Raw genomic sequence first — 27,734 nt, 5'->3', positions numbered from 1 at the left:
TCTGGGACTGAATCATAGGGCTTCTGTTTTATACAGCTATTGACTACAAAGGGGTGCATGGGGGTCAAACAGGGTTTGATCTGACTGCAGCAGAGGCAATTCTGTGCTGGGGGAAAAGGCCACGATGTTGGGACAGGGACTGGTCTTCATTCTTCACCCGGAGATTTCTCACTGGCGTTACGGGTGTGTGGAATTTTGCTGACCAATGGTGCATGAGAAAGCCTTTGCCGAATTCCATGCATCACCAGAGATTTTCAGGCTGCTGTTGAGAAAAACGTTAGGCTCGCTGCTGGTGTGGATGATGCTGTTGTCTCCAGTCAGGGGTCTGCCATTCTCGTGCCACGTGATGGAGAGGTTGTCAGGATGGGGCCCTTCCACTACGCAGCTGAGGATCACACTTGAGTCTTCTTCAGCCTCCTGGAAGCGGGACCTGAAGAGGGACTTGTTGGAGGCCGAGGGCTTGCCTGGTTGAGTGCCGAGAGGCAGAGCGTGGTGGAAAGAAGAGGAAGGTTATTTGCTTTCAGGCCCCATCAGTGGAATCAAGAGAGGAAGGGAGGGGTTTTGAGGGAAGGCGATGGGGGAGACTTCAGGACGTTCCTTCCTCCAGACTGTCAATACGCAGCACACAGGAACCCTTTCCCCACATTTCCCACCCCGCCTATCCTGTTTGCCGATGCTACCGAGTCCTCCTGTGTGGTGCTTTCTGGAAAGTCATTCATGGAAGGAGCTGAAGCAGGCTGTTGTCCATTGCCATTAGAACCAGATAACCTTCTTTAGAACAGGAGGATTTGAGTCCAGTGACACCTGAGAGCCCATCAAAATTTCCAGGGTATGAGGTGTCAAGATTCAAACCTCCCTTCTTCAGATACAGGCTCTGATTCTTGAAAGCTGATATCTTGAAAATCTTGTTGATCTCAAAGGTCAAATCCTGCCGCTTCAAAGAATGCTATGGAATCCTGTGGTCTCCTCACTTTCACATTTCACTTGGAGTAAATCCAAATGATCCACATGGAAGTGAAGAGGGTCAAGGAGGGATGGGCAATCCTATTCTTCCCCCGAATAGCCCGCTTCCCTGGTTTGGGAAATCCCTGGAGATTTGGGGGTGGAGCTTGGGGAGGGTGGGGTTTTGGAGGGGATGGACTTCAGTGGGGTCTAATGCTGCAGAGTCTACCCTCCCCCCCACCACACCTGCCATTGTCTCCTAGGGAACTGATCCCCGTCGCCTGGAGACCCCCAAAGCGCTGCCTGACGCAAAGAACTCTGCTTGTCCAATGAAAGAGGCGTTTCAAGAGCCATGAGAATTGCCACTGCATCATGGAGGAATGAGGGGCCCAGAAAGGAGCGCCAAGTGTTGGCGGGCTCTAGGGAGAGCTTTCCAAGGGTTGGCTTACCAGAGTCCTGGTCTGGGACCTGCTGAAATGTCAAGGAGGGAAAGGTCTCTTTTCCCATAACACAATAGTATGCCGCTGTTTCATCCCAGTCTGAAACATCGAGGCGTAGTAGGCTAGACCTGAAGTTCTCTGGTCTCCCAGGTTCGCTGATCGATTTGACTGAAGTTGCTGCGGCTTCGGCATTTCGGAACCATCTTATATTGGCCTCTGCAGGGAAGAATCCTTGTATGCGGCACGTGAGTAAGATTGTTTCCTCCAAAGGCAGTTTTTCCGAGGGAGGAGGGAAGCTGTCGAGGACTCCGGGTGTATCACCTGCAAGGGGGAAAAGGCATCGGTTCGCCAACTCAAAATGCATTAGTCTGCCAAGAGAGCCAGTTTGGTGTAGTGGTTAAGAGCGCAGGACTCTAATCTGGAGAACTGAGTTTGAATCCCCACTCCTCCGCTTGAAGCCTCCTGGGTGGCTTTGGGCTCGTCACAGCTCACTGGAGCTCTCTCAGCCCCACCCACCTCACAGGGTGATTGTTGTTGTGGGGATAATTATGACATACTTTGTAAACTGCTCTGTGTGGGTGTTAAGTTGTCCTGAAGGGTGGTATATAAATCAAATGTTGTTATTCTTGTTATTGTTATTATTGTTGTCATTGTTATTATAATAACTGTGGGTTAGGAAATTCCAGGAGATTTGGGAGGGGGTGGGATCTGAGAAGGTTTGGGGTTTGGGGATGGGTGGGAGCCCAGTAAGCTATAATGCCACAGAGTCCACCCTCCAATGCAGCCATTTTCTCCAGAGGAACTGATTTCTGTCCTCAGGAGATCAGATGTAATTCCAGGAGATCTCCAGGCCCCACCTGGAGGCTGGCAACCCTGAAGGGCAGAAGCACATGCCTTAGGACAGGTGAGGGACTTCTTCACCATGGCATACTTTGTTTCAAGGGGAGCTGTGGCTAGGCGGAAGAGCAGCTAGCCCAGCCCAGCAGCTTCAGGCCTTTCATGTGGTTGGCTGGACCATCCTGGCTGCCCTGGCCCACTGCGTCTGGCTCTGCCAGCTCCTCCTCCATGAAACGGGTGACTGAGAGATGTCTGCAGATATGTGAAAGTCCCACAAACACAAGAGTCAGACTGTTTCTCCCCCCTCCCCCAAAACGCATCCCTCAGAATATGTCTGGCATATTGATAACACTTATTCTTTCTATTTATTTTATCTACTTCATATATAGTCTTCGTTTCTCACTGAGAGTCAAGGCAGTTTACAAATCCTAAATATCCGCTCGAAGCAACAGCAAAGACCTCCAATAAACAACATTGTAAGACCCGGATTACAGAACTGGAAAACAAGGCACTGCCTAAAGCATTAAGATCTGCCTGAGACAGGAGATACCCGAACGCAGGAAGCGGCTTGCAAGGGTAGAAGACAATGCAAGAAAAGCAAGGCGGTGCACTCAATAAGCAACCTCCTGATCTGCTCCTTCCTCCAACAGCCATAATTCCTTGATAAAAACGTCCGGTTGAGCACCTTTGTCCTGCACTTTCTGTGAAACGACAGGAGTGTGTGGGACTCCCTGAGCCCCTCTAGTGGGGCTGGCAGCCCTGAAGGGCAGAAGCACATGCCTTAGGACAGGTGAGGGACTTCTTCACGATGGCATACCTGACCTTATTATTATCAGATCTGTAAGTGATGACATCCAAGAAAGTAATCTGATTTTTATCTGAACGCCACTCATACTGAACATTCAGGTCTCGGCTGTTGAGCCAAGCACAAAAGGCTTCTATCTGATTACTCCCTTCAAACAAAAAATAGAGATCATCAATATATCTCCTGTACAGCCGAATGCATGATCTAAAAGGATTAGACTGGTGTAAGATGTATTGCTCCTCCCATTTAGCCATGAATAGGTTAGAGATACTCAGTGAAAATGAGTTCCGAGTAGCTATTCTTAATGTTATGCAGAGGGATAAACTGAGTGCATTATTACAGAGGGACACATATTGGATACGTTCTTTACAAACAATGAGACCGTTTGGACTTAATAATGAATTGTCTTTGTATTGTTTTTAATAAGGTTTTGTAATTTTTGCAATATAAGGTGAGTGTTCCCTTTAAGAATATCTTTTTGTGAAAGTGGGAGGTTGTTATAAGCGAGTGTGGAAATTATGTCATGGCGCGCTAGAGAAGATACAGCCGCCATTGTCCGGGTACCGATGATTATGCAAGTTATTGGCAGCGTTATAAACCTCACAGGTTAGTAATTTCTTGTTAGCTTTGGCTAGCTTTTTTGTATGTATAATTTGAAGGAATTACATGTTATGCATGAATGGATTTGTATTGGAGCGGAAAGCCTAGCCACGCCCCTGAAGAAGACAAGGAACGAAATCTGAGCTTTTCAGCCAGCCCCAGAAACGGGATAGCTATGCTCCTTGTTTCTGCCATCATGAGGGAAAAGATTTAAAAGAAGACACAGGACACATTTACTTTGGACTTTTTCCTGGACTTTATTTTGACATTTGTTCATCCGGAATATGACTTACTTGCTATAAAAGGTATGTTATGGATTCCTAGAGTAGCAATGCACACTCAGTATCAGTTTAAATATATTGTATAATCATTGTATATTTACTTTGTTCTCCCGTGGGTTTTCTCTGATTTTTGACTTTGTACGAGTACGGGAGAAGCCATCCCTGTTGTTCACCTGCTGAGCTCATGGCAGTAGTGAGATTTGAACCAGTGAAATGTTGTATTGCAGCTCAGTTGCTTAACCACTATGGTATCTGATCTGGATAGGCCAGGGTTGCAGAGGCAGGCAATGGCAAACCACCTTTCTTAGTCTCTTACCCTGAAAACCCCACCAGGGGTCGCCATAAGTCAACTCTGACTTGAGGGCCGGATTTCATTTTCATGGTATACCAACTGTCAAAGCAGCCTATAATTCTATTTTACAGAATCTCTTTGTAGAATTTATATCTTGCCCAAATTCATAAAAGGTACAAATATCAACACCTTCCCCTCCCACACTTGGCTTAATAACATTCACTCTTACTTACAGTACAGGTTACAATCCTGTGATGAGCACCCACGGGAGTCATTCGTCCCAAAGGATGCTGCTGCAGAGGGAGGCAAAATGGATCTTTGATCTGGAAACAATTTGGCCCACCTGGACGGCAGCACTGCAGCTTGGACAGGGGCCGCGTTTGCAGCCCTGGAAGAAGGAAAGGCAGCGGGCATTTCCTAGGCATCCAAGGGCTTTGCTGGCTGGGCGGAGCCAAAGACATATTTGCCTGCTCTGCCCTTCTTTGGCACAGTTTACGTTGAAATAAATAAAGTGGCCCAATTTTATATCCAAGCTTTGTGTCTGCCTTTTATTTCGACTAGGGGGGCAATGAGCCCTTCGGGCTTAAACAATGAATGGGACCTACCATGATTCTTGTGAATAGGTCCCTTTAAGAACACAGATTCCAATTGAAATGAATAGGATTTAAGCCAGAGAACTGGCAGATGTGATTACGTTGACCGTAATGAATTGTTGGAGCTGAAATGGAGTAATGTAATGAAGAAATGCAGTGGCATAATTGATTGTAACCTGTAAGAGTGACTGTTAATAAGCCAAGTCTGGGAGGGGAAGGTGTTGATATTTATGTGTTTGGATGCTTGTTTTTTCTTATTTAGAACTGGATTTTGCCCCTGAGGAAGCACGGCGTGAGAGCATCACGTGCGAAATGGAGGTGGCCGATTGTCCGTAGGGCAGGAACATCATTTGTAGACAGCACGGACAGAAGTCTTGGCTTTTGTTTTTTGCTATTTGCACAGCACCTCTTGCGCTTTAGTGCTTATGTTTACAGCGGGACATTAACTTTGTACTTATTGCTCCAAATTACATCAGACGATGCTGATGTTTCACATGCATCTGTGAGCTCGTGAAATGTTGTTGTATTATTAGAAATGAATTACAATTAATTGTTGTGGATGTAATGTTTCCATGCTTTGCACTTTGAATGTAATTGGTAATTGGATACGTTCTTTACAAACAATGAGACCGTTTGGACTTAATAATGGACTTAATTTGTATTGCAGCAGAAAGCCTAGCCACACCCCTGAAGAAGGAACGAAATCTGAGCTTTTCAGCCGGCCCCAGATAGAGCGTAGCTGTGCGCCTTGCTTCTGCCATCGTGAGGGAAAAGATTTAAAAGATGACACAGGACACATTTACTCTGGACTTTTTCCTGGACATTATTTTGACATTTGGTCATCCGGAATATGACTTACTTGCTATAAAACGTATGTTATGTATTCCTAGAGTAACAATGTGCACTCAGTATCAGTTTAAATATATTGTATAATCATTGTATATTTACTTTGTTCTCCTATGAGCTCCGCAGGTGGCTTTGGGAAGGCCACTCCTCTCAGCCCCAGCTCCCCAGCTGGAGAGACAGTTTGGTATAGTGGTTAAAAGCGGCAGGACTCCAATCTGGAGAACCGGTTTGATTCCCCACCCCTCCACTTGAAGCCAGCTGGGTGACCTGGGGTCTGTCACAGCTCTTCCAGAGCTCTCTCAGCCCCACCCACCTCACAGGTTGTTTGTTGTTGTGGGGATAATAATAATATACTTTGTGAGTGGCTCTGAGTGGGTGTTACGTCGTCCTGAAGGGTGGTATATAAATCGAATGTTGTTGTTGTTTCCAGAACTACATGAATAAGAACCGTTGTTATTATTGGTATTGTATTATTTGTACTATAGTTGAGTGGATGGAATAATTGTCAGTCTTGTTTCCTTTTTGTAGTCATAAATCACTTATGTAATCACTTTGGCAGGGGGAGTCAAAGTAGATTTCATTTTCTCCTAGGGACTGGAGCCCTCTATCCACTGACAGCACTGGTCCCTTCCAATTTATCCCTTCCTCAGTATCGTATTGATGTTGGTGGGTGGGAGGGGATCTCACATAACTGTGCAAAAAGAATGGACTTTCTCCAATATAATTTCAACACTAATGTGCTTCCTTTCTGGAACAGGGTTTACGTCGACAGACTGCTCTCCTGAAAAATGGGCCGAATAAAACAACTCGAGACAACTGGCTTATACACACCCAACAGCACCTCCGCTGTGTCTGTATCAACTTCCACTGCTCACTGCTTCTAAGCTCAGGTTCAGCAAATTGAGAAGAACCCCAAATTTACTTCCACCGGAAACAAAGGAGATGGGAGAGTGGAATGGATACTGGACTTACATTGTTAGGTGTAAAATTGTCCCTCATGAGTCCAGTTCAGTAAGTCAATTTACTTCCTTAGAAACTGGTGAAAACAATTATCAATAAAGGCCACCCATTCCAGGGCTTTCCCCCAATACATTTTATTTGCCACAGAAGTGATAGCCAGAGATGGTGGCATGCCTCCAGATTTTCTGTCGTTCCCAAGCAAGGATTCCTCTCTGACTGAATGTTTTCCCCTTGAGGGCCTTCATATGACTTGACACCTTACCAACATGGTGTGCTTGCAATGCCAAGGCGGATCTTTTGCAACTCACATCCTCTTCGATTGTCTGGCGGAGTACCAAATCTTTACCAGCAAACATCCTCCCTGAACTCCCTGGGAACGATATATAAGCAAGCCTAGCCTACTACTGGACATTCACCCAGATATCACCATGAGGTCCAGCCTCTTCTTCTTTTCTGTGGGACTCCTCGCTCTCGGGGAAAACCTGCCCAGGACTTCTGGCCAGAAGGTTACAGGCAAGTATTCTTCTCCTCATGCGCTCCTGAAGGCCTCCCCTTCATCCGCTTTCTTCTATGTGCCGACCTTGTTCACAAGCTCCCTTCTCAGAAGCTCTCTTCCTCCTCCTCCTCCTCCTCCTCCTCCTCCTCCCTTTCTCCTCTATGGACCAGTTCTGTGTCTTGGACCAGTTCTAGCTGATTCCTCATCAATCTCCTTCCCCCTTTTTCTTCCTATTTCCTCTGCCTTCCCTTAATTTTTAGGTGCCCAGTCAGACAACAGAATACTGAAGTGATGCAGATACAATTTCATAAATATTATTTTAAATATGCTTTTTTAAAATCATTGCAATAGCAAATTGTTCCCCCCCCCCTCTTTTCTCCTAGTAATCCTTGCATGAACAGAGATATGGGGCACACGAGGGGCTTGGGGGTGGGGGGGGGAGACTAAGAACCCAGCACTGGCTGCATAAGTAGGCAGGTGAGATTAATCTTGACAGGTGAGATTGAATTCTTTCAAAACTGATAGTTCAGCTTTTGATTTTACAGGTGGGAAAGCACTTGGCACAAAACTAGAGACTCTGAAACAGAGTGAGGAAATTCCATCCGTTTGTCTCTGGTTTCATCTCTGTTTGGAGATCTGTAGCTTTGTATTTAATTATATGATTAAACACACAAAAGATAGCAGGTGGAATTTATTATTATATACCCAGTTATCATTATACAGATTATACATGCAGATGGATCCCTACCTTCACTCAGCAGATCCGGCCACACGGAGCCATGTTATGGTTATGGCGAGGCAATAGCAAAGCTTTCCACCCTTGAAAGAAAGTTGTAAATTCCAGTTCATAGTGAAACCCACAGCCTCGTTACACTCTAATGTCAGGGGGATTCTGCATGTCACACCTATTTTGCATGCACTCCATTAGTTACTGATCTGTTACCGAGTTCTATTTACACTTCTGAATATCACCAACCGAGCCTTAATGGCCGTGGACCCACCCTGGCATCTTCGCTCATCTGAGCTCCGGAAAATGCCACACTACAAATGGGTAAGTTTAGCTACTGCCCACTCATATATATTCTGTGTGGCAGCTCCCGCCTTATGAAACGGCCCACTAGAGGGGCTCAGGGAGTCCCACACACTTCTGTCATTTCACAGAAAGTGCAGGACAAAAGTGCTCAACCGGACATTTTCATCAAGGAATTATGGCTGTTGTAGGAAGGAGCAGATCAGGACGTTGCTTATTGCGTACGCCGCCTTGCTTTTCTTGCATTGTCTTCTACCTTTGCAAGCGGCTTCCTGCGTTCGGGTATCTCCTGTCTTAGGCACATCTTAATGCTTTAGGCAGTGCCTTGTTTTCCAGTTCTGTAATCCTGGTCTTACAATGTTGTTTACTGGAGGTCTTTGCTGTTGCTTTGAGCTGATATTTAGGATCTGTAATCTGCCTTGACTCTCAGTGAGAAACGAAGACTATATAAATATACAATGATTATACAATATATTTAAACTGATACTGAGTGCGCATTGCTACTCTAGGAATACATAACATACCTTTTATAGCAAGTAAGTCATATTCCGGATGAACAAATGTCAAAATAAAGTCCAGGAAAAAGTCCAAAGTAAATGTGTCCTGTGTCTTCTTTTAAATCTTTTTCCTCATGATGGCAGAAACAAGGAGCACAGCTATCCCCTTTCTGGGGCTGGCTGAAAAGCTCAGATTTCGTTCCTTGTCTTCTTCAGGGGCGTGGCTAGGCTTTCCGCTGCAATACAAATCCATTCATGCATAACATGTAATTCCTTCAAATTATACATACAAAAAAGCTAGCCAAAGCTAACAAGAAATTACTAACCTGTGAGGTTTAGAAGGATGCTGGGTACCATCGGTACCCAGACAATGGCGGCTGTATCTTCTCTAGCGCGCCATGACATAATTTCCACACTCGCTTATAACAACCTCCCACTTTCACAAAAAGATATTCTTAAAGGGAACACTCACCTTATATTGCAAAAATTACAAAACCTTATTAAAAACAATACAAAGACAATTCATTATTAAGTCCAAACGGTCTCATTGTTTGTAAAGAACGTATCCAATATGCTTCCCTCTGTAATAATGCACTCAGTTTATCCCTCTGCATAACATTAAGAATAGCTACTCGGAACTCATTTTCACTGAGTATCTCTAACCTATTCATGGCTAAACGGGAGGAGCAGTACATCTTACACCAGTCTAATCCTTTTAGATCATGCATTCGGCTGTACAGGAGATATATTGATGATCTCTATTTTTTGTTTGAAGGGAGTAATCAGATAGAAGCCTTTTGTGCTTGGCTCAACAGCCGAGACCGGAATGTTCAGTATGAGTGGCGTTCAGATAAAAATCAGATTCCTTTCTTGGATGTCATCACTTACAGATCTGATAATAATAAGGTCATGTATGCCATGGTGAAGAAGTCCCTCACCTGTCCTAAGGCATGTGCTTCTGCCCTTCAGGGCTGCCACCCCACTAGAGCGGCTCAGGGAGTCCCACACACTCCTGTCATTTCACAGAAAGTGCAGAACGAAGGTGCTCAACCGGACGTTTTCATCAAGGAATTATGGCTGTTGTAGGAAGGAGCAGATCAGGAGGTTGCTTATTGCGTAGACTGCCTTGCTTTTCTTGAACTGTCTTCTACCTTTGCAAGCGGCTTCCTGCGTTCGGGTATCTCCTGTCTTAGGCAGATCTTAATGCTTTAGGCAGTGCCTTGTTTTCCAGTTCTGTAATCCTGGTCTTACAATGTTGTTTACTGGAGGACTTTGCTGTTGCTTTGAGTGGATAATCTGCCTTGACTCTCAGTGAGAAACGAAGACTATATATGAAGGAGATAAAATAAATAGAAAGAATAAGTGTTGTCAGTATGCCAGACACATTCTGAGGGATGCGTTTGGGGGGGGGGGGGAGAAACAGTCTGACTCTTGTGTTTGTGGGACTTTCACATATCTGCAGACATCTCTCAGTCACCCATTTCATAGAGGAGGAGCTGGCAGAGCCAGACGCAGTGGGCCAGGGCAGCCAGGATGGTCCAGCCAACCACATGAAAGGCCTGAAGCTGCTGGGCTGGGCTAGCTGCTCTTCCGCCTAGCCACAGCTCCCCTTGAAACAAAGTATGCCATGGTGAAGAAGTCCCTCACCTGTCCTAAGGCATGTGCTTCTGCCCTTCAGGGTTGCCAGCCTCCAGGTGGGGCCTGGAGATCTCCTGGAATTACATCTGATCTCCTGAGGACAGAAATCAGTTCCTCTGGAGAAAATGGCTGCACTGGAGGGTGGACTCTATGGCATTATACCTTACTGGGCTCCCTCCCATCCCCAAACCCCAAACCTTCTCAGATCCCACCCCCTCCCAAATCTCCTGGAATTTCCTAACCCACAGTTATTATAATAACAATAACAACAATAATAACAATAACAAGAATAACAACATTTGATTTATATACCACCCTTCAGGACAACTTAACACCGACTCAGAGCAGTTTACAAAGTATGTCATAATTATCCCCACAACAACAATCACCCTGTGAGGTGGGTGAGGCTGAGAGAGCTCCAGTGAGCTGTGACGAGCCCAAAGCCACCCAGCAGGCTTCAAGCGGAGGAGTGGGGATTCAAACTCAGTTCTCCAGATTAGAGTCCTGCGCTCTTAACCACTACACCAAACTGGCTCTCTTGGCAGACTAATGCATTTTGAGTTGGCGAACCGATGCCTTTTCCCCCTTGCAGGTGATACACCCGGAGTCCTCCACAGCTTCCCTCCTCCCTCGGAAAAACTGCCTTTGGAGGAAACAATCTTACTCACGTGCCGCATACAAGGATTCTTCCCTGCAGAGGCCAATATAAGATGGTTCCGAAATGCCGAAGCCGCAGCAACTTCAGTCAAATCGATCAGCGAACCTGAGAGACCAGAGAACTTCAGGTCTAGCCTACTACGCCTCGATGTTTCAGACTGGGATGAAACAGCGGCATACTATTGTGTCATGGGAAAAGAGACCTTTCCCTCCTTGACATTTCAGCAGGTCCCAGACCAGGACTCTGGTAAGCCAACCCTTGGAAAGCTCTCCCTAGAGCCCGCCAACACTTGGCGCTCCTTTCTGGGCCCCTCATTCCTCCATGACGCAGTGGCAATTCTCATGGCTCTTGAAACGCCTCTTTCATTGGACAAGCAGAGTTCTTTGCCTCAGGCAGCGCTTTGGGGATCTCCAGGCGACGGGGATCAGTTCCCTAGGAGACAATGGCAGGTGTGGTGGGGGGGAGGGTAGACTCTGCAGCATTAGACCCCACTGAAGTCCATCCCCTCCAAAACCCCACCCTCCCCAAGCTCCACCCCCAAATCTCCAGGGATTTCCCAAACCAGGGAAGCGGGCTATTCGGGGGAAGAATAGGATTGCCCATCCCTCCTTGACCCTCTTCACTTCCATGTGGATCATTTGGATTTACTCCAAGTGAAATGTGAAAGTGAGGAGACCACAGGATTCCATAGCATTCTTTGAAGCGGCAGGATTTGACCTTTGAGATCAACAAGATTTTCAAGGTATCAGCTTTCAAGAATCAGAGCCTGTATCTGAAGAAGGGAGGTTTGAATCTTGACACCTCATACCCTGGAAATTTTGATGGGCTCTCAGGTGTCACTGGACTCAAATCCTCCTGTTCTAAAGAAGGTTATCTGGTTCTAATGGCAATGGACCACAGCCTGCTTCAGCTCCTTCCCAGAATGACTTTCCAGAAAGCACCACACAGGAGGACTCGGTAGCATCCGCAAACAGGATAGGCGGGGTGGGAAATGTGGGGAAAGGGTTCCTGTGTGCTGCGTATTGACAGTCTGGAGGAAGGAACGTCCTGAAGTCTCCCCCATCGCCTTCCCTCAAAACCCCTTCCTTCCTCTCTTGATTCCACTGATGGGGCCTGAAAGCAAATAACCTTCCTCTTCTTTCCACCACGCTCTGCCTCTCGGCACTCAACCAGGCAAGCCCTCGGCCTCCAACAAGTCCCTCTTCAGGTCCTGCTTCCAGGAGGCTGAAGAAGACTCAAGTGTGATCCTCAGCTGCGTAGTGGAAGGGCCCCATCCTGACAACCTCTCCATCACGTGGCACGAGAATGGCAGACCCCTGACTGGAGACAACAGCATCATCCACACCAGCAGCGAGCCTAACGTTTTTCTCAACAGCAGCCTGAAAATCTCTGGTGATGCATGGAATTCGGCAAAGGCTTTCTCATGCACCATTGGTCAGCAAAATTCCACACACCCGTAACGCCAGTGAGAAATCTCCGGGTGAAGAATGAAGACCAGTCCCTGTCCCAACATTGTGGCCTTTTCCCCCAGCACAGAATTGCCTCTGCTGCAGTCAGATCAAACCCTGTTTGACCCCCATGCACCCCTTTGTAGTCAATAGCTGTATAAAACAGAAGCCCTATTATTCAGTCCCAGATATTCTTGCCTCTGGCTCCACTTCTGTCTGTCGTTTGTAGCTGGTGGACAGACGGTCTCTTAAATGGAGGCGAGGCATGGTTCATGTCTCAGACACAACACGACTGCATCCTACCACCTTGGTTTCTCTTATGTGATATATTCTCAACCTCGTCCCCCACCTTACAAATCCCATGGGTATGAAATACAAGATATTAGGAAGTCCGTCATAATGCATCTCATCACTTCTTCTTTCCTAGCCCCACGCTGATTTGCTGTAGTTCTTCAAAGATATCTCCTATTTGACTTTATAAGGAGATCAGACATGTTAATGAATATACAATCCAGTGTAGGAAATGTGTTCGTCCATTGCAGCACAAAGAAACAAAAACAGGATCCTGTGGCACCTGAAAGACTACACAGTTTCATTTATTGTAGCTTAAGCTTCTATGGCCTGATGCCCCCTTTATCATATGCAGTCTTGTTCACAGAGGATGTTGAGGAGAGTGAATGAAGCCTCCAAAGTCAAGAGGAGTGTACCCCTGAATACCTGTTACTGGGGGAGACATAAGGACAGGGCTACTGCCCTGGTTCCTCTCCCTGAAGCATCTAGCTGGCCAGAATGAAATGGGATGCCGGGTGAGAGGGCCTCTTGGGGGTGGCACATCAGACCTCATGGGTGTGGGCTGGACCTGGCGCACCAGCCAGCCTTGGCAACCTTGCTCTGCATGTCCTGATCAATAGGCACACCGTGACCAGGACTTAGAAGGGAGTACACCCTGGCCTTGGGCCCTTCTCAGCATGTCTCAGCATGTCCTCTCATCCTTCACAGAGCTGCACAATATATTCACATGATCGGCTCACAACGTGCTTCGCTGTGCTTCACAGATAAGACAAAGGCTGACCGCAGCATCTTTGCCCAGTCGTCTGTGACTGTCTCAGAATATTGTAACCTTTGCTATTGGCTTAATTGTTCTTGCTCTCTTCCGGGACTTCCAGAAAAGTTTCTCAATAAAGCACTCTCCTCCAAAAGGAGGGTCAGACTTGCATCCTGACTTCGTCTCCTGTCAGTTCATCACTACATCTGGCGCCCGAACAGGGACCCCCCCCCCAATACTACCAGCGCCTGGAAGAGGCCCCTCGAGTGCACCCGTCTACTAAGACCCCGTCTCACTGGTAAGTATGGGTAATGGATTAACACAGCCTCAGCAGAGGCATGTGGAGGAACTGCGATTCCTGGTTCAGAAGTCTGGTGGGTCTAGTACTTCTGCGGAGATCGCAAGTCTCCTGCGCCACCTTTCCACCCATTGTCCAGGTTACCCGGAAGCTGGGCTTCGGGTTCAGCCTGGGGGAGGGTTTCTCGGGGATCGACTGCAATCAGCTCTGGCAGAAGCCTCAGAAGATCATACTGCAGAACTCACAGAAATATTGGCCATCTGTCCAGTCCACTATGCCAGTGACGTGGACGATGATGGCCGCCCCATTGTAGAGTACAGGCCAGTTGAGTATAAAGTCCTTCTCCAGCTAAAAAATGCTATCCAGGATACGGGATTGACCTCCCCCTATACCACTGGGTTTTTAGAAGCCATGATCCAGAATACTAGTATGGTCCCAGAGGATTGGAAGCATCTTTTCCGGATGCTTCTGACCCCTGCACAATTTGTGGTATGGGAAAGCGAGTTCCGGCAGCAGTGTCACACCCGCAGGGCCAATTCGGGCAGGGCATACACAGCAGCCCAACTCTACGGAGCTAAAGCTTTTGCCCAACCAAAGGCCCAAATAGTCTTGCCCGCGGCGACGCTCGAGCAGTCAGCTCTGGCTGCGTATCGGGCTCTTATGCGAGTCCCATCCTCAGGGAAGCTTCAACCCTCCTTTGCCACGGTTAGACAGCGGCCAAATGAGGCTTACCCTGATTTTATCAATCGACTCCAAGAGTCAGTAAAAAGGCAAATTAATAATGAAGAAGCACAAACTAAACTCATGCATAAATTAGCCAAAGAAAATGCCCTTCCTGAGTGTCGGCGTGCAATTCAGGGCTTAGGTCACAGTCCCAGCCTGGCCGATATGATCGAGCTTGTCAGGATGTTGGCTCTGCCTCTCACAATGCGACCTTGCTCGCAGCAGCGCTTCGCCAAGCAACTAAACCATCAGGGAAGTGCTATAATTGTGGGAAACCTGGCCATTTTCGAGCAGAGTGCAGAGCTAAAGGAGGGGGCGCGGTTCATCCCCGTCCCCCTCGGGGGGTGGTTCCCGGCCTGCTCAGTGGCCAAAAACCCAATGCCCAAAATGTGGAAAAGATTTTCTCTTGGCTAGCGAGTGCCGCTCTGTCCCAGAGTCGGGAAACCCGAGAGCGGGCCAGTCTCTGGCCCCGGTTCAAACAGAGACTCCAACTTCCTACCAGACGTTGCTGGAACTAGCCCTCGACTAACTCCACCCCATCTCTCTGCAACAAAATCAACCACTCGGGGTAGTGCCGGTCTGGATCTTATTTTAGAAAGCACTTTAACCTTCAAATTTCCACGGGAAGTGTTGGTCACTCCTTCCCAACTAAAGGGCCCTCTTCCATCGGGGACCGTGGGCCTAGTTCTCCCCAGGTCTTCTAGTTCCAAACAGTGTATTTTTGTAGTCCCCGGGGTCATTGATAGTGATTATCAAGGGGTTATTCAAATTCAACTGTGCACCAATTTGCCACAGTCCATAACAGCTGGTGACTCTGTAGCACAGCTGATCCTCCTCCCCTATTTTCTCCCCGCAGGGGGACAAGATCACAATCGTAGGGAGGGAAGCTTTGGGTCCACCGACCGAAATCAAACAACCTTGGTGGGTCTTACCGCTCCCATTTCCAGAGCCCGCCTGCATTGTCATCTCCGTACATCAGGTTGTAGCTGAGGTAAACTGCTACCTCTTTCCAATGAGTCTCTAATAAAAGCTTTCTCACTTGCCACTTGAAAGCTGACCATATATTATGCTGGCATGCAGTCAGCCAACGCAGAGTGTATGGGTCTGGGGGATTTCCCTGTCCCACCCTCTCCCCCCCCCCAGCACCACTCACCTGGCCGGCAGGGGGAAAACGTGGGGGAATAGGGGCAGTACTTTATCGTGGATGAGGGCCAGAATCTAAGGACTATGCCTGGGAAATATTAAGAGCTGGTGTGCGCCTGATAAGCCTGAGAAGGTGTGATGCCACAGGACAGCCTGTCTTTTCTGACAGCTTTCAGGGTGCAGGCCAGAGGTCCTATTCTGTCATGCTCTCCTGGTATGCAACCAGCTCTTCTTCATACGGTCCTCTGCTGCCTCCCTGTGGCCTTTTCTGGGAACTGGATCAGTCAATTGCACTTTTTGGAGGCAACAACAATCCACTGGGGAGGGTGGGGGGGGGGGGAGGAAATCCCAGGAAGAAATTACTGCAGGGAAATAGCACCTCCTCTTGTTAGGACTGAATGAACTTCATGCAGCGACAAATGGAGACCTAGAAAAGAGGCAGGTCTGCCTACAAGTTACTGATTTATATCCCCTCGCTTCATTGTCCTTGCCTCCACAGCTTATCCTCCTCACAACACCCCTGTGATGTGAATTAGGCTGAGAAACTTCAGCAGGGAAAGAGCATTGCCCTGCTGTTGTTGGGTTGTGGGGAACTTGTGCTATCACAGAGATCGACTGAGAGGCGGACTTTTGTAACAACAGTGAGAAACGTTTTGTGTCTAATCATGGTTGATAATCGAGCCAAGGAATAGAAAATCTTGAACAATTTCAATTTCCTCATTGTCTACTTTAAAATTGTGATTCCTCAGTAGTCATTACGTGTGTCTTCTTGATGTTCAACTGTAATCTTGCTTTGGCGCTTTCTCCTTTAACCTTCATCAATAGTTGTTTCAAGTCTTCACTATTTTCTGCTAGTAACATGGTGTCATCTGCATATCTCAAACTGTTAATGTTCCTCCCACCAATTTTCACACCACCTTTTTCTAGATCAAATCCAGTTTCCTTATGATATACTCTGCATAGAGGTTGAACAGGTAGGGAGATAATATGCATCCTTGTCTGACATCCTTGCCTATTGGAAACCATTCTGTTTCCCTATATGCTGTCCTGATAGTAGCCTCTTCTCCAGAGTACAGGTTGCATATCAAAACAATCAGATGTTGTGGCACCCCCATTTCTTTTAAGACTCTCCACAGCTTTCTTTTAAGACTCTCCACAGCGCTGCGGAGGGCAATCTAAACTCCCCTCTGTCTGGAGATCGGAGGTTGGGGCCACCAGCCATGTGACCATGTTCAAGAGGTTCCAGAACTCCGTTCCCCCACATTCCAGCTGGGAAAAAACCCTGGCTGTAATCTATAAAACACAGGCTGATTTTTTTCTGAAATTCCCTGGTATGTTCCATTAGCCATTGTAAATTTGCAATGTGATCTCTGCTGCCTCTAAGACAAAGTGCGTACTAGATCAAATCAAGCCTGAATTCTCCCTAGAAGCTAAAATCACAAGACTAAAGATATCGTACTTTGATCATATCATGAGAAGACAAAATTCTCTGGAGAAGTCAACAATACTAGGAAAAGTGGAAGGCAGGAGGGAAGGAGGAAGACCTAAAATCAAGATGGCTTGACTCAATAAAAGAAGCCACGTCCTCCAGTTTGCAGGATCTGAGCCAGTGAGTCAATGATAAGATGTTTTGGAGGTCTTTCATTCATAGGGTTGCCACGGGTTGGAGGTGACTGGACGGCACATAACAAACACACACAGTTCTCTGCTGCCTCCTCGTGGCCATTTTCTAGAACAGGCTCGATTTTGAAAATGCCGGGGTTGAATTTTACTACTCGTACCCCAAAGGTATGAAGGGAGAGAAAGTGCTCCAGGTTGCCCATGGCTAACATGACTGGAACTTCTGTCACATTGTTAAAGTGAAAAGACATCACTGCCCCTTAAAATATGGCCACAGCCCTGTTACCACAGCCCTGCAAACACATGAACATGCAGTTTCGGGTTGGTATGGGGGATGAGCTTAGTTGTTTGTGCAGGGAGTGTGAACAGGGTCTTTACCTCATGAGGTGGGTGTGAGTAGCTGTGAGGAGTATGATTGATCAGGAAAAGGACAACAGAAACCGATTTTAAAGGTTTAAAAATGTGCAGTTTATTGGGGAATTGGGTACGATATTAGGAAGGCGGGAGGAAGTTATCCTACTAGCAAACATTAAAACAAAGCACACGCACATTTCCCCAACAATACCCAGAAAACATCAACCAAAACTATTCCCATTTCAATTGTAGCATAATTACCTCTAAGCTTGGAGTGAAACTGTGAGGGGAAATGGGAAACAGGACAGAAGAGTAGTGTCCAGTCACTTCTGGAGAAGCAGAATGCTAGCTTTCTTTGTGAATCAGTGTGAGTTGGAAAATAAGGGGAGATAGCTTAAAGGTGGGGAGCAAAGATATACTTTTCCCAGTCTGTTTAGAAATCAGGAGGACAAGAAAGGATCCAGTGCAGTGGAAGTCTGTGGGGGAAGTCCAGAGGGACTACCAGGGTCAGCCAGCCGTGGGGCTGGAGTAGCAGGTAGGATCCAGAAACCAACTACAAAAGTTTTGCGAGCTGAGGGGTGGTTTTTATGAACCTCTAGTTCCACTGACAGGAAGGCAGTTTCTCTGCTGCAGTGGGATGGGGTTCAGGCTAGACGCTTTGGATCTGATTGGAAGGTTCGAATTTTAGGGGCGTAGCAGGTAGAGAGAATTCCAGATAGGGGCAGGGTTAGTTTACCTGACAGGTGGCCAGCTCAAGCCTGTTGAACAAAGATTTAATTGGCTTGATTGCGTGTTAATGACAGCCAGGAGATGGCTGCTGTCCTTGCCTTCCTTATGATTAATTAGCTCAGGGAACTTGTAATCTGCATTGTAAAGACGATTCCTTGACGCTCTGGAAAAATTATAGGCCAGCAAACTGATTGTTAAACATGGCATGAATTGTGATAACCCTCAGAAACCCAAAAATAGAACTAGCGTCAAGGGAGTATCTCGGGCCCCATAGCCAGAAAGGGGGCCAGCTGGAGGCTAACTGTCCATGTTTCTGCCATCTTCTCTCTCTCAGGGCCAAGCTACAAGTGATGAATGACACTTGACTGGCAAGTGGATCGAGTGGGGGGCAAGTGAACAGGGAGAAATACACTTGCCGTTCAGAATGAGTACAGTGTTTAATCTCTGTACGCATCCTACATTCCTTCCAGTTCCTCCTTTCCCGCATACTGTGAGAGATATCCTGTATGCTCTCAAACTAGCAGTCGAAACACATGAGATGAAATACCTAGTTTCAACTCGTATTCTCTTACCTAAAGGTTTCTCAGGAACTGTAGGCGTCCTTGCAACTTAAAGTTTAGCATTTACAGAGCAGCAGAGAGGGATGTGCGGGGGTCCTTGCAGCTTAAAGTCTCCTGGTGCAGCCAGGCGTCGCTCTGCAGGGCCAGGCCGGGTGAGGGGAAGGGAAAATGCCGTGATGCACCTTGAGGGTGGGAGGAAAGGCGCCCCACGCCTGCACTTCCCTCCTCGCTGCTCTGTAAATGCTAAACTTTAAGCTGCAAGGACGCCTGCACTGTAAATGCTAAACTTTAAGCTGCAAGGACGCTTACACTTCCCGGCAAACCTTTAGGTAAGAGAACACGAGTTGAATCTAGGTATTTTGTCTCGTGTGTTCTGACTCTAGGTCTCACCACACAGTGACACCTGCCACGTGCTGTTTTAAGTGTCAGGTTTTGCATTTTTACCTGGGGGCTGTAGTTTAAAAGAGCTGCTGGATCACTGTGGAGAGAGAAAGATTCAGAAAGACTGATCCAGTTCCCAGAAAAGGCCAGAGGGAGGCAGCAGAGGACCGTATGAAGAAGAGCTGGTTGCATACCAGGAGAGCATGACAGAGTAGGACCTCTGGCCTGCACCCTGAAGCTGTCAGAAAAGACAGGCTGTCCTGTGGCATCACACCTTCTCAGGCTTATCAGGTGCACACCAGCTCTTAATATTTCCCAGGCATAGTCCTTAGATTCTGGCCCTCATCCAGGATAAAGTACTGCCCCTATTCCCCCACGTTTTCCCCCTGCCGGCCAGGTGAGTGGTGCTGGGGGGGGGAAGAGGGTGGGACAGGGAAATCCCCCAGACCCATACACTCTGCGTTGGCTGACTGCATGCCAGCATAATATATGGTCAGCTTTCAAGTGGCAAGTGAGAAAGCTTTTATTAGAGACTCATTGGAAAGAGGTAGCAGTTTACCTCAGCTACAACCTGATGTACGGAGATGACAATGCAGGCGGGCTCTGGAAATGGAAGCAGTAACACCCACCAAGGTTGTTTGATTTCGGTCGGTGGACCCAAAGCTTCCCTACCTACGATTGCGATCTTGTCCCCCTGCGGGGAGAAAATAGGGGAGGAGAATCAGCTGTGCTACAGAGTCACCAGCTGTTATGGACTGTGGCAAATTGGTGCACAGTTGAATTTGAATAACCCCTTGATAATCACTATCAATGACCCCGGGGACTACAAAAATACCCTGTTTGGAACTAGAAGACCTGGGGAGAACTAGGCCCATGGTCCCCGATGGAAGAGGGCCTTGTAGTTGGGAAGGAGTGACCAACATTTTCCCGTGGAAATTTGAAGGTTAAAGTGCTTTGTAAAATAAGATCCAGACCGGCACTACCCCGGGTGGCTGATTTTGTCGCAGAGAGATGGGGTGGAGTTAGTCGAGGGCCAGTTCCAGCAACGTCTGGTAGGAAGTTGGAGTCTCTGTTTGAACCGGGGCCAGAGACTGGCCCGCTCTCGAGTTTCCCGACTCTGGGACAGAGCGGCACTCGCTAGCCCAGAGAAAATCTTTTCCACATTTTGGGCATTTGGTTTTTGGCCACTGAGCAGGCCGGGAACCACCCCCCGAGGGGGACGGGGATGAACCGCGCCCCCTCCTTTAGCTCTGCACTCTGCTCGAAAATGGCCGGGTTTCCCACAATTATAGCACTTCCCTGATGGTTTAGTTGCTTGGCGAAGCGCTGCTGAGAGCAAGGTTGCATTGTGAGAGGCAGAGCCAACATCCTGACAAGCTCGAATCATATCGGCCTGGCTGGGACTGTGACTTAAGCCCTGAATTGCGCGCCGACACTCAGGAAGGGCATTTTCTTTGGCTAATTTATGCATGAGTTTAGTTTGTGCTTCTTCATTATTAATTTGCCTTTTTACTGACTCTTGGAGTCGATTGATAAAATCAGGGTAAGGCTCATTTGGCTGCTGTCTAACCGTGGCGAAGGAGGGTTGAGGCTTCCCTGAGGACGGGACTAGCGTAAGAGCCCGATACGCAGCCAGAGCTGACTGCTCAAGCATTGCCACGGACAAGACTATTTGGGCATTTGGTTGGGCAAAAGCTTTATCTCCGTAGAGTTGGGCTGCTGTGTATGCCCCACCCGAATTGGCCCTGCGGGTGTGACACTCCTGCCGGAACTCGCTTTCCCATACCACAAATTGTGCAGGGGTCAGAAGCATCCGGATAAGATGCTTCCAATCCTCTGGGACCATACGACTATTCCAGATCATGGCTTCTAAAAACCCAGTGGTATAGGGGGAGGTCAAACCCGTATCCTGGATAGCATTTTTTAGCTGGAGAAGGACTTTATACTCAACTGGCCTGTACTCTACAATGGGGCGGCCATCATCGTCCACATCACCGGTATAGTGGACTGGACAGATGGCCAACATTTCTGTGAGTTCCGCAGTATGTTCTTCTGAGGCTTCTGCCAGAGCTGATTGCTGTCGATCCCCGAGAAACTCTGCCCCAGGCTGAACCCGGGGCGGTTTCTCCGGGGACTCCCTGGTTGGCATTTCGGATTTGGGGACTGCGGCGGCAGGTGCCGAAGGGGGTAGAGGGGGTCTTGATGGTGACGGACCAAAGCGCTCCACAGCATGGCGACATTGGTGCCAAGTGTGCAGCAGTTGAACAGATGCCCAGAGTTCTATATGTAGAAATCTGCCCACCTTTTTCCAATCTTTGAGCTTCAAAGACCCAGCTTCCGGGTAAGCCGGACAACGCGTGGAAAGGTGGCACAGGAGACTTGCTATCTCCGCAGAAGTACTAGACCCGCCAGACTTCTGAACCAGGAATCGCAGTTCCTCCACATGCCTCTGCTGAGGCTGTGTTAATCCATTACCCATACTTACCAGTGAGATGGGGTCTTAGTAGACGGGTGCACTCGAGGGGCCTCTTCCAGGTGCTGGTAGTATGGGTGTGTGTGTCCCTGTTCGGGCGCCAGATGTAGTGATGAACCGACAGGAGACGGAGTCAGGATGCAAGTCTGACCCTCCTTTTGGAGGAGAGTGCTTTATTGAGAAACTTTTCCGGAAGTCCCGGAAGAGAGCAAGACCAATTAAGCCAATAGCAAAGGTTACAATATTCTGAGACAGTCACAGACAACTGTGTAAACATGCTGCAGTCAGCCTTTGTCTTATCTGTGAAGCACAACGAAGCACATTGTGAGCCGATCATGTGAATATATTGTGCAGCTCTGTGAAGGATGAGAGGACATGCTGAGACATGCTGAGAAGGGCCCAAGGCCAGGGTGTACTCCCTTCTAAGTCCTGGTCACGGTGTGCCTATTGATCAGGACATGCAGAGCAAGGTTGCCAAGGCTGGCTGGCGTGCCAGGTCGTGCCACACCCATGAGGTCTGATGTGCCACCCCCAAGAGGCCCTCTCACCCAGCATCTCATTTCATTCTGGCCAGCCAGATGCTTCTGGGAGAGGAACCAGGGCAGTAGCCCTGTCCTGTTGTCTCCCCCAGTAACAGGTATTCAGGGGTACACTCCTCTTGACTTTGGAGGCTTCATTCACTCTCCTCAACATCCTCTGTGAACAAGACTGCATATGATAAAGGGGGCATCAGGCCATAGAAGCTTAAGCTACAATAAATAAAACTGTAGTCTTTCAGGTGCCACAGGATCCTGTTTTTGTTTCTTTCTGCTGCAATGGACTAACACATTTCCTACACTGGATTGTATATTCATTAACATGTCTGATCTCCTTATAAAGTCAAATATGAGATATCTTTGAAAAACTACAGCAAATCAGAGGGGGGCTAGGGAAGAAGAAGTGATGAGATGCATTATGACGGACTTCCTAATATCTTGTATTTCATACCCATGGGATTTGTAAGGTGGGGGACGAGGTTGAGAATATATCACATAAGAGAAACCAAGGTGGTAGGATGCAGCCGTGTTGTGTCTGAGACATGAACCATGCCTCGCCTCCATTTAAGAGACCGTCTGTCCACCAGCTACAAATGACAGACAGATGTGGAGCCAGAGCCAAGAATACCTGGGACTGAATCATAGGGCTTCTGTTTTATACAGCTGTTGACTACAAAGGGGTGGATGGGGGTCAAACAGGGTTTGATCTGACTGCAGCAGAGGCAATTCTGTGCTGGGGGAAAAGGCCACGATGTTGGGACAGGGACTGGTCTTCATTCTTCACCCAAAGATTTCTCACTGGTGTTCCGGGTGTGTGGAAGGTTGCTGACCAATGGCGCATGAGAAAGCTTTTGCCGAATTCCACTCATCACCACAGATTTTCAGGCTGCTGTTGAGAAAAACATTAGGCTCGCTGCTGGTGTGGATGACGCTGTTGTCTTCAGTCAGGGGTCTGCCATTCTCGTGCCACGTGATGGAGACGCTGCCAGGATGAGGCCCTTCCACTCTGCAGCTGAAGGTCATACCTGAGTCATCTTCAGCCTCCTGGAAGCGGGACCTGAAGAGGGACTTGTTGGAGGCCGAGGGCTTTCCTGGTTGAGTGCCGAGAGGCAGAGCGTGGTGGAAAGAAGAGGAAGGTTATTTGCTTTCAGGCCCCATCAGTGGAATCAACAGAGGAAGGGAGGGGTTTTGAGGGAAGGCGATGGGGGAGACTTCAGGACGTTCCTTCCTCCAGACTGTCCACAGCACACAGGAACCCTTTCCCCACATTTCCCACCCCGCCTATCCTGTTTGCGGATGCTACCGAGTCCTCCTGTGCGGTGCTTTCTGGAAAGTCATTCTGGGAAGGGGCTGAAGCAGGCTGTGGTCCATTTTCATTAGAACCAGGTAACCTTCTTTAGAACAGCAGGATTTGAGTCCAGTGACCCCTGAGAGCCCAAGAAAATTTCCAGGGTATGAGCTGTCAAGATTCAACCCTCCCTTCTTCAGATACGGGCTTTGATTCTTGGAAGCTTATGCCTTGAAAATCTTGTTGATCTCAAAGGTCAAATCCTGCTGCTTTAAAGAATGCTACGGAATCCTGAGGTCTCCTCACTTCCACATTTCACTTGGAGTAAATCCAAATGATCCACATGGAAGTGAAGAGTGTCAAGGAGTCATGGGGGATGGGCAATCCTATTCTTTCCCCGAATAGCCCGCTTCCCTGGTTTGGGAAATCCCTGGAGATTTGGGGTTGGAGCTTGGGGAGGGTGGGGTTTTGGAGGTGAAGGACTTCAGTGGGGTCTAATGCTGCAGAGTCTACCCTCCCCCCCTCACACCTGCCATTGTCTCCTAGGGAACTGATCCCCGTCGCCTGAAGATCCCCAAAGCGCTGCCTGAGGGAAAGAACTCTGCTTGTCCAATGAAAGAGGAGTTTCAAGAGCCATGAGAATTGCCACTGCGTCATGGAGGAATGACGGGCCCAGAAAGGAGCGAACGGTTAGTGCCAAGTGTTGGCGGGCTCTAGGGAGAGCTTTCCAAGGGTTGGCTTACCGGGGTCCTTGTCTGGGACCTGCTGAAATGTCAAGGAGGGAAAGGTCTCTTTTCCCACGACACAAGTGTATTTCGATATTTCATCCCAGTCTGAAACATCGAGACGTAGTAGGCTAGACCTGAAGTTCTCTGGTCTCTCAGGTTTGCTTATGGAGTTGACTGAAGTTGCTGCGGCTTCGGCATTTCGGAACCATGTTATAGTGGTCTCTCCAGGGAAGAATCCTTCTATGCGGCACGTGAGGCTGACTGTTTCCTGCAAAGGCAGTTTTTCTGAGGGAGGAGGGAAGCTGTCAAGAGTTGGAGTGCTGGGTGTATCACCTGCAAGGGGGAAAAGGCATTGGTTTGCCAACAGAGCCAGTTTGGTGTAGTGGTTAAGAGTGCAGGACTGTAACCTGGAGAACCAGTTTGATTCCCCACTCCTCTGCTTTAAGCCAGTGGATGACCTTGGGTCCGTCACAGCTCTCTCAGAGCACTCTCAGCTCCACCCACCTCACAGTGTGATTGTTGTGGGGATAATAACAATATACTTTGTTAACCACTCTGAGTGGGTGTTAAGTTGTCCTGAAGGGTGGTATATAAATCAAATATTATTGTTTTTGTTATCATTGTTATTTTTATTATAATTGTGGATTAGGAAATTCCAGGAGATTTGGGAGGGGGCGTGGAATCTGAGAAGAATTGGGGGTGAGTGGGAGGTCAATAAGGTATAATACCATAGAGTCCACCCTCCAATGCAGCCATTTTCTGCAGGGGAACTGATTTATGTCCTCAGGAGATCAGATGCAATTCCAGGAGATCTCCAGTCCCCACCTGGAGGCTCGCAACCCTGAAGGGCAGAAGCACGTGCCTCAGGACAGGTGAGGGACTTCTTCACCATGGCATACTTTGCTTCAAGGGGAGCTCTGGCTAGGCGGAAGAGCAGCCAGGCCAACCCAGCAGCTTCAGGCCTTTCATGCGGTTGGCTGGACCATTCTGGCTGCCCTGGTCCACTGGGTCTGGCTCTGCCAGCTCCTCCTCTATGAAAGGGGTGACTTGAACGGCAAGTGGATCGAACGGATTCGTCACTTGTAGTTTGGCCCTGAGAGGTGTCTGCAGATATGTGAAATTCCCACAAACACAAGAGTTAGACTGTTTCTCTCCCCCGCACACTAAAACGCATCCCTCAGAATGTGTCTGGCATACTGACAACACTTATTCTTTCATTTTTTATTTATTTATTTTATCTGCTTCACATATAGTCTTCGTTTCTCACTGAGGGCCAAGCTATAAGTGACGAATAACACTTGAACAGCAAGTGTATTTCTCCCTGTTCACTTGCCCTCCACTCAATCCACTTGCCGTTCAAGTGTCATTTGTCACTTGTAGCTTGGCCCTGAGAGTCAAGGCAGATTACAGATCCTAAATATCAGCTCAAAGCAACAGCAAAGACCTCCAGTAAACAACATTGTAAGACCCGGATTACAGAACTGGAAAACAGTTCAGTCCTAAGACAGGAGATACCCGAACGCAGGAAGCCACTTGCAAGGGTAGAAGACAATGCAAGAAAAGCAAGGCGGTGCACTCAATAAGCAACCTCCTGATCTGCTCCTTCCTCCAACAGCCATAATTCCTTGATGAAAATGTCCGGTTGAGCACTTTTGTCCCGCACTTTCTGTGAAACGACAGGAGTGTGTGGGATTCCCTGAGCCGCTCTAGTGGGCCGTTTCACAAGGTGGGAGCTGCCATGCAGAATGTATGTGAGTGGGCAGTAGCTACTCTTACCCATTTGTAGGGTGGCATCTTCCGAAGCTCAGATGAGCGAAGATGCCAGGGTGGGTCCACGGCCATTAAGGCTTGGTTGGTGATATTCAGAAGTGTAAATAGAACTCGGCAACTGATCAGTAACTAATGGAGTGCGTGCAAAATAGGTGTGACATGCAGAATCCACCTGACATTGGAGTGTAACGAGGCTGTGGGTTGCGCTATGAACTGGAATTTCCAACTTTCTTTCAAGGGTGGAAAGCTTTGCTGTTGCCTCGCCATAACCATAACCTGGCTCCGTGTGGCCGGATCTGCTGAGTGAAGGTAGGGAGCCATCTGCATGTATAATCTGTATAATGATAACTGGGTATATAACAATAAATTCCACCTGCTATCTTTTGAGTGTCTAATCATATAATTAGAAACAAAGCTACAGATCTCCAAACAGAGATGAAACCAGAGACAAACGGATGGAATTTCCTCACACTGTTTCAGAGTCGCTGTTTTTGTAACAAATGCTTTCCTCAATATATTGTCGAAGGCTTTCATGGCTGGAGAATGATGGTTGTTGTGGGTTTTCCAGGCTGTATTGCCATGGTCTTGGCATTGTAGTTCCTGATGTTTCGCCAGCAGCTGTGACTGGCATCTTCAGAGGTGTAGCACCAAAAGACAGAGATCTCTCAGTGACACTGTGACATCTTCCTGGAAGACGCCAGCCACAGCTGCTGACGAAATGTCATGAATTACAATGCCAAGACCACGGCAATACAGCCCGGAAAACCCACAACAACCAAATGCTTTCCTACCTGTAAAATCAAAAGCTGAACTATCAGTTTTGAAAGAATTCAATCTTCCCTGTCAAGATTAATCCCACCTGCCTACTTCCCCCTTCCTGAATTTATGCTGCCAGTGCTGGACTCTTACTCCCCCCCCAGGCCCCTTGTGTGCCCCATATCTCTGTTCATGCAAGGATTACCAGGAGAAAAGAGGGGAAAAAAACCCAATTTGCTATTGCAATGATTTTAAAAAAGCATATTTAAATAATATTTATGAAAGAATATCTGCATCACTTCAGTATTCTGTTGCCTGGCTGGGCACCTAAAAATTAAGGAAAGGCAGAGGAAATCGGAAGAAAAAGGGGGAAGGAGATTGATGAGGAATCTTTCCTCTCCCTGCAGGCTAGAACTGGTCCAAGACACAGAACGGGCCGATAGAGGAGACTGGGAGGAGGAGGAGGAGGAGGAAGAGAGCTTCTGAGAAGGGAGCTTGTGAACAAGGTCGGCACATAGAAGAGAGCGGATGAAGGGGAGGCCTTCAGGAGCGCATGAGGAGAAGAGCAGAATACTCGCCTGTAACCTTCTGGCCAGAAGTCCTGGGCAGGTTTCCCCCGAGAGCGAGGAGTCCCACAGAAAAGAAGAAGAGGCTGGACCTCATGGTGATATCTGGGTGAATGTCCAGTAGTAGGCTAGGCTTGCTTATATATCGTTCCCGGGGAGTTCAGGGAGGATGTTTGCTGGTAAAGATTTGGCACTCCACCAGACAATCCAAGAGGATGTGAGTTGTGAAAGATCCGCCTTGGCATTGCAAGCACACCGTGTTGGTAAGGTGTCAAGTCACTGGAAGGCCCTCAAGGGGAAAACATTCAGTCAGAGAGGAATCCTTGCTTGGGAATGACAGAAAATCTCGAGGCATGCCGCCATCTCTGGCTATCGCTTCTGTGGCAAATAAAATGTATTGC

General features: G+C 48.0%; 1 long non-coding RNA gene and 1 gene segment (V, D, J or C); one reads left to right on the top strand and one right to left on the bottom strand.

Moving 5' to 3' along the window:
• LOC129340149 (immunoglobulin heavy constant mu-like) lies at nt 1-27,734 on the bottom strand. The segment is given in 3 exon segments: nt 1-464; nt 1,392-1,703; nt 27,346-27,734. Coding segments are annotated over 3 exon segments (684 nt in total).
• Nucleotides 3,387-5,223, top strand: LOC129340150 (uncharacterized). The gene is made up of 3 exons (XR_008597999.1): nt 3,387-3,630; nt 3,721-3,929; nt 5,053-5,223. It is a non-coding gene; the product is annotated as an uncharacterized LOC129340150 (long non-coding RNA).

This window comes from Eublepharis macularius, chromosome 12 (genome assembly GCF_028583425.1).
Source record: "Eublepharis macularius isolate TG4126 chromosome 12, MPM_Emac_v1.0, whole genome shotgun sequence".
NCBI classification, from domain to species: Eukaryota; Metazoa; Chordata; class Lepidosauria; order Squamata; family Eublepharidae; genus Eublepharis; species Eublepharis macularius.
Note: the sequence above shows the minus strand (reverse complement) of the source record. Positions and strands in the feature narration are given on the sequence as shown.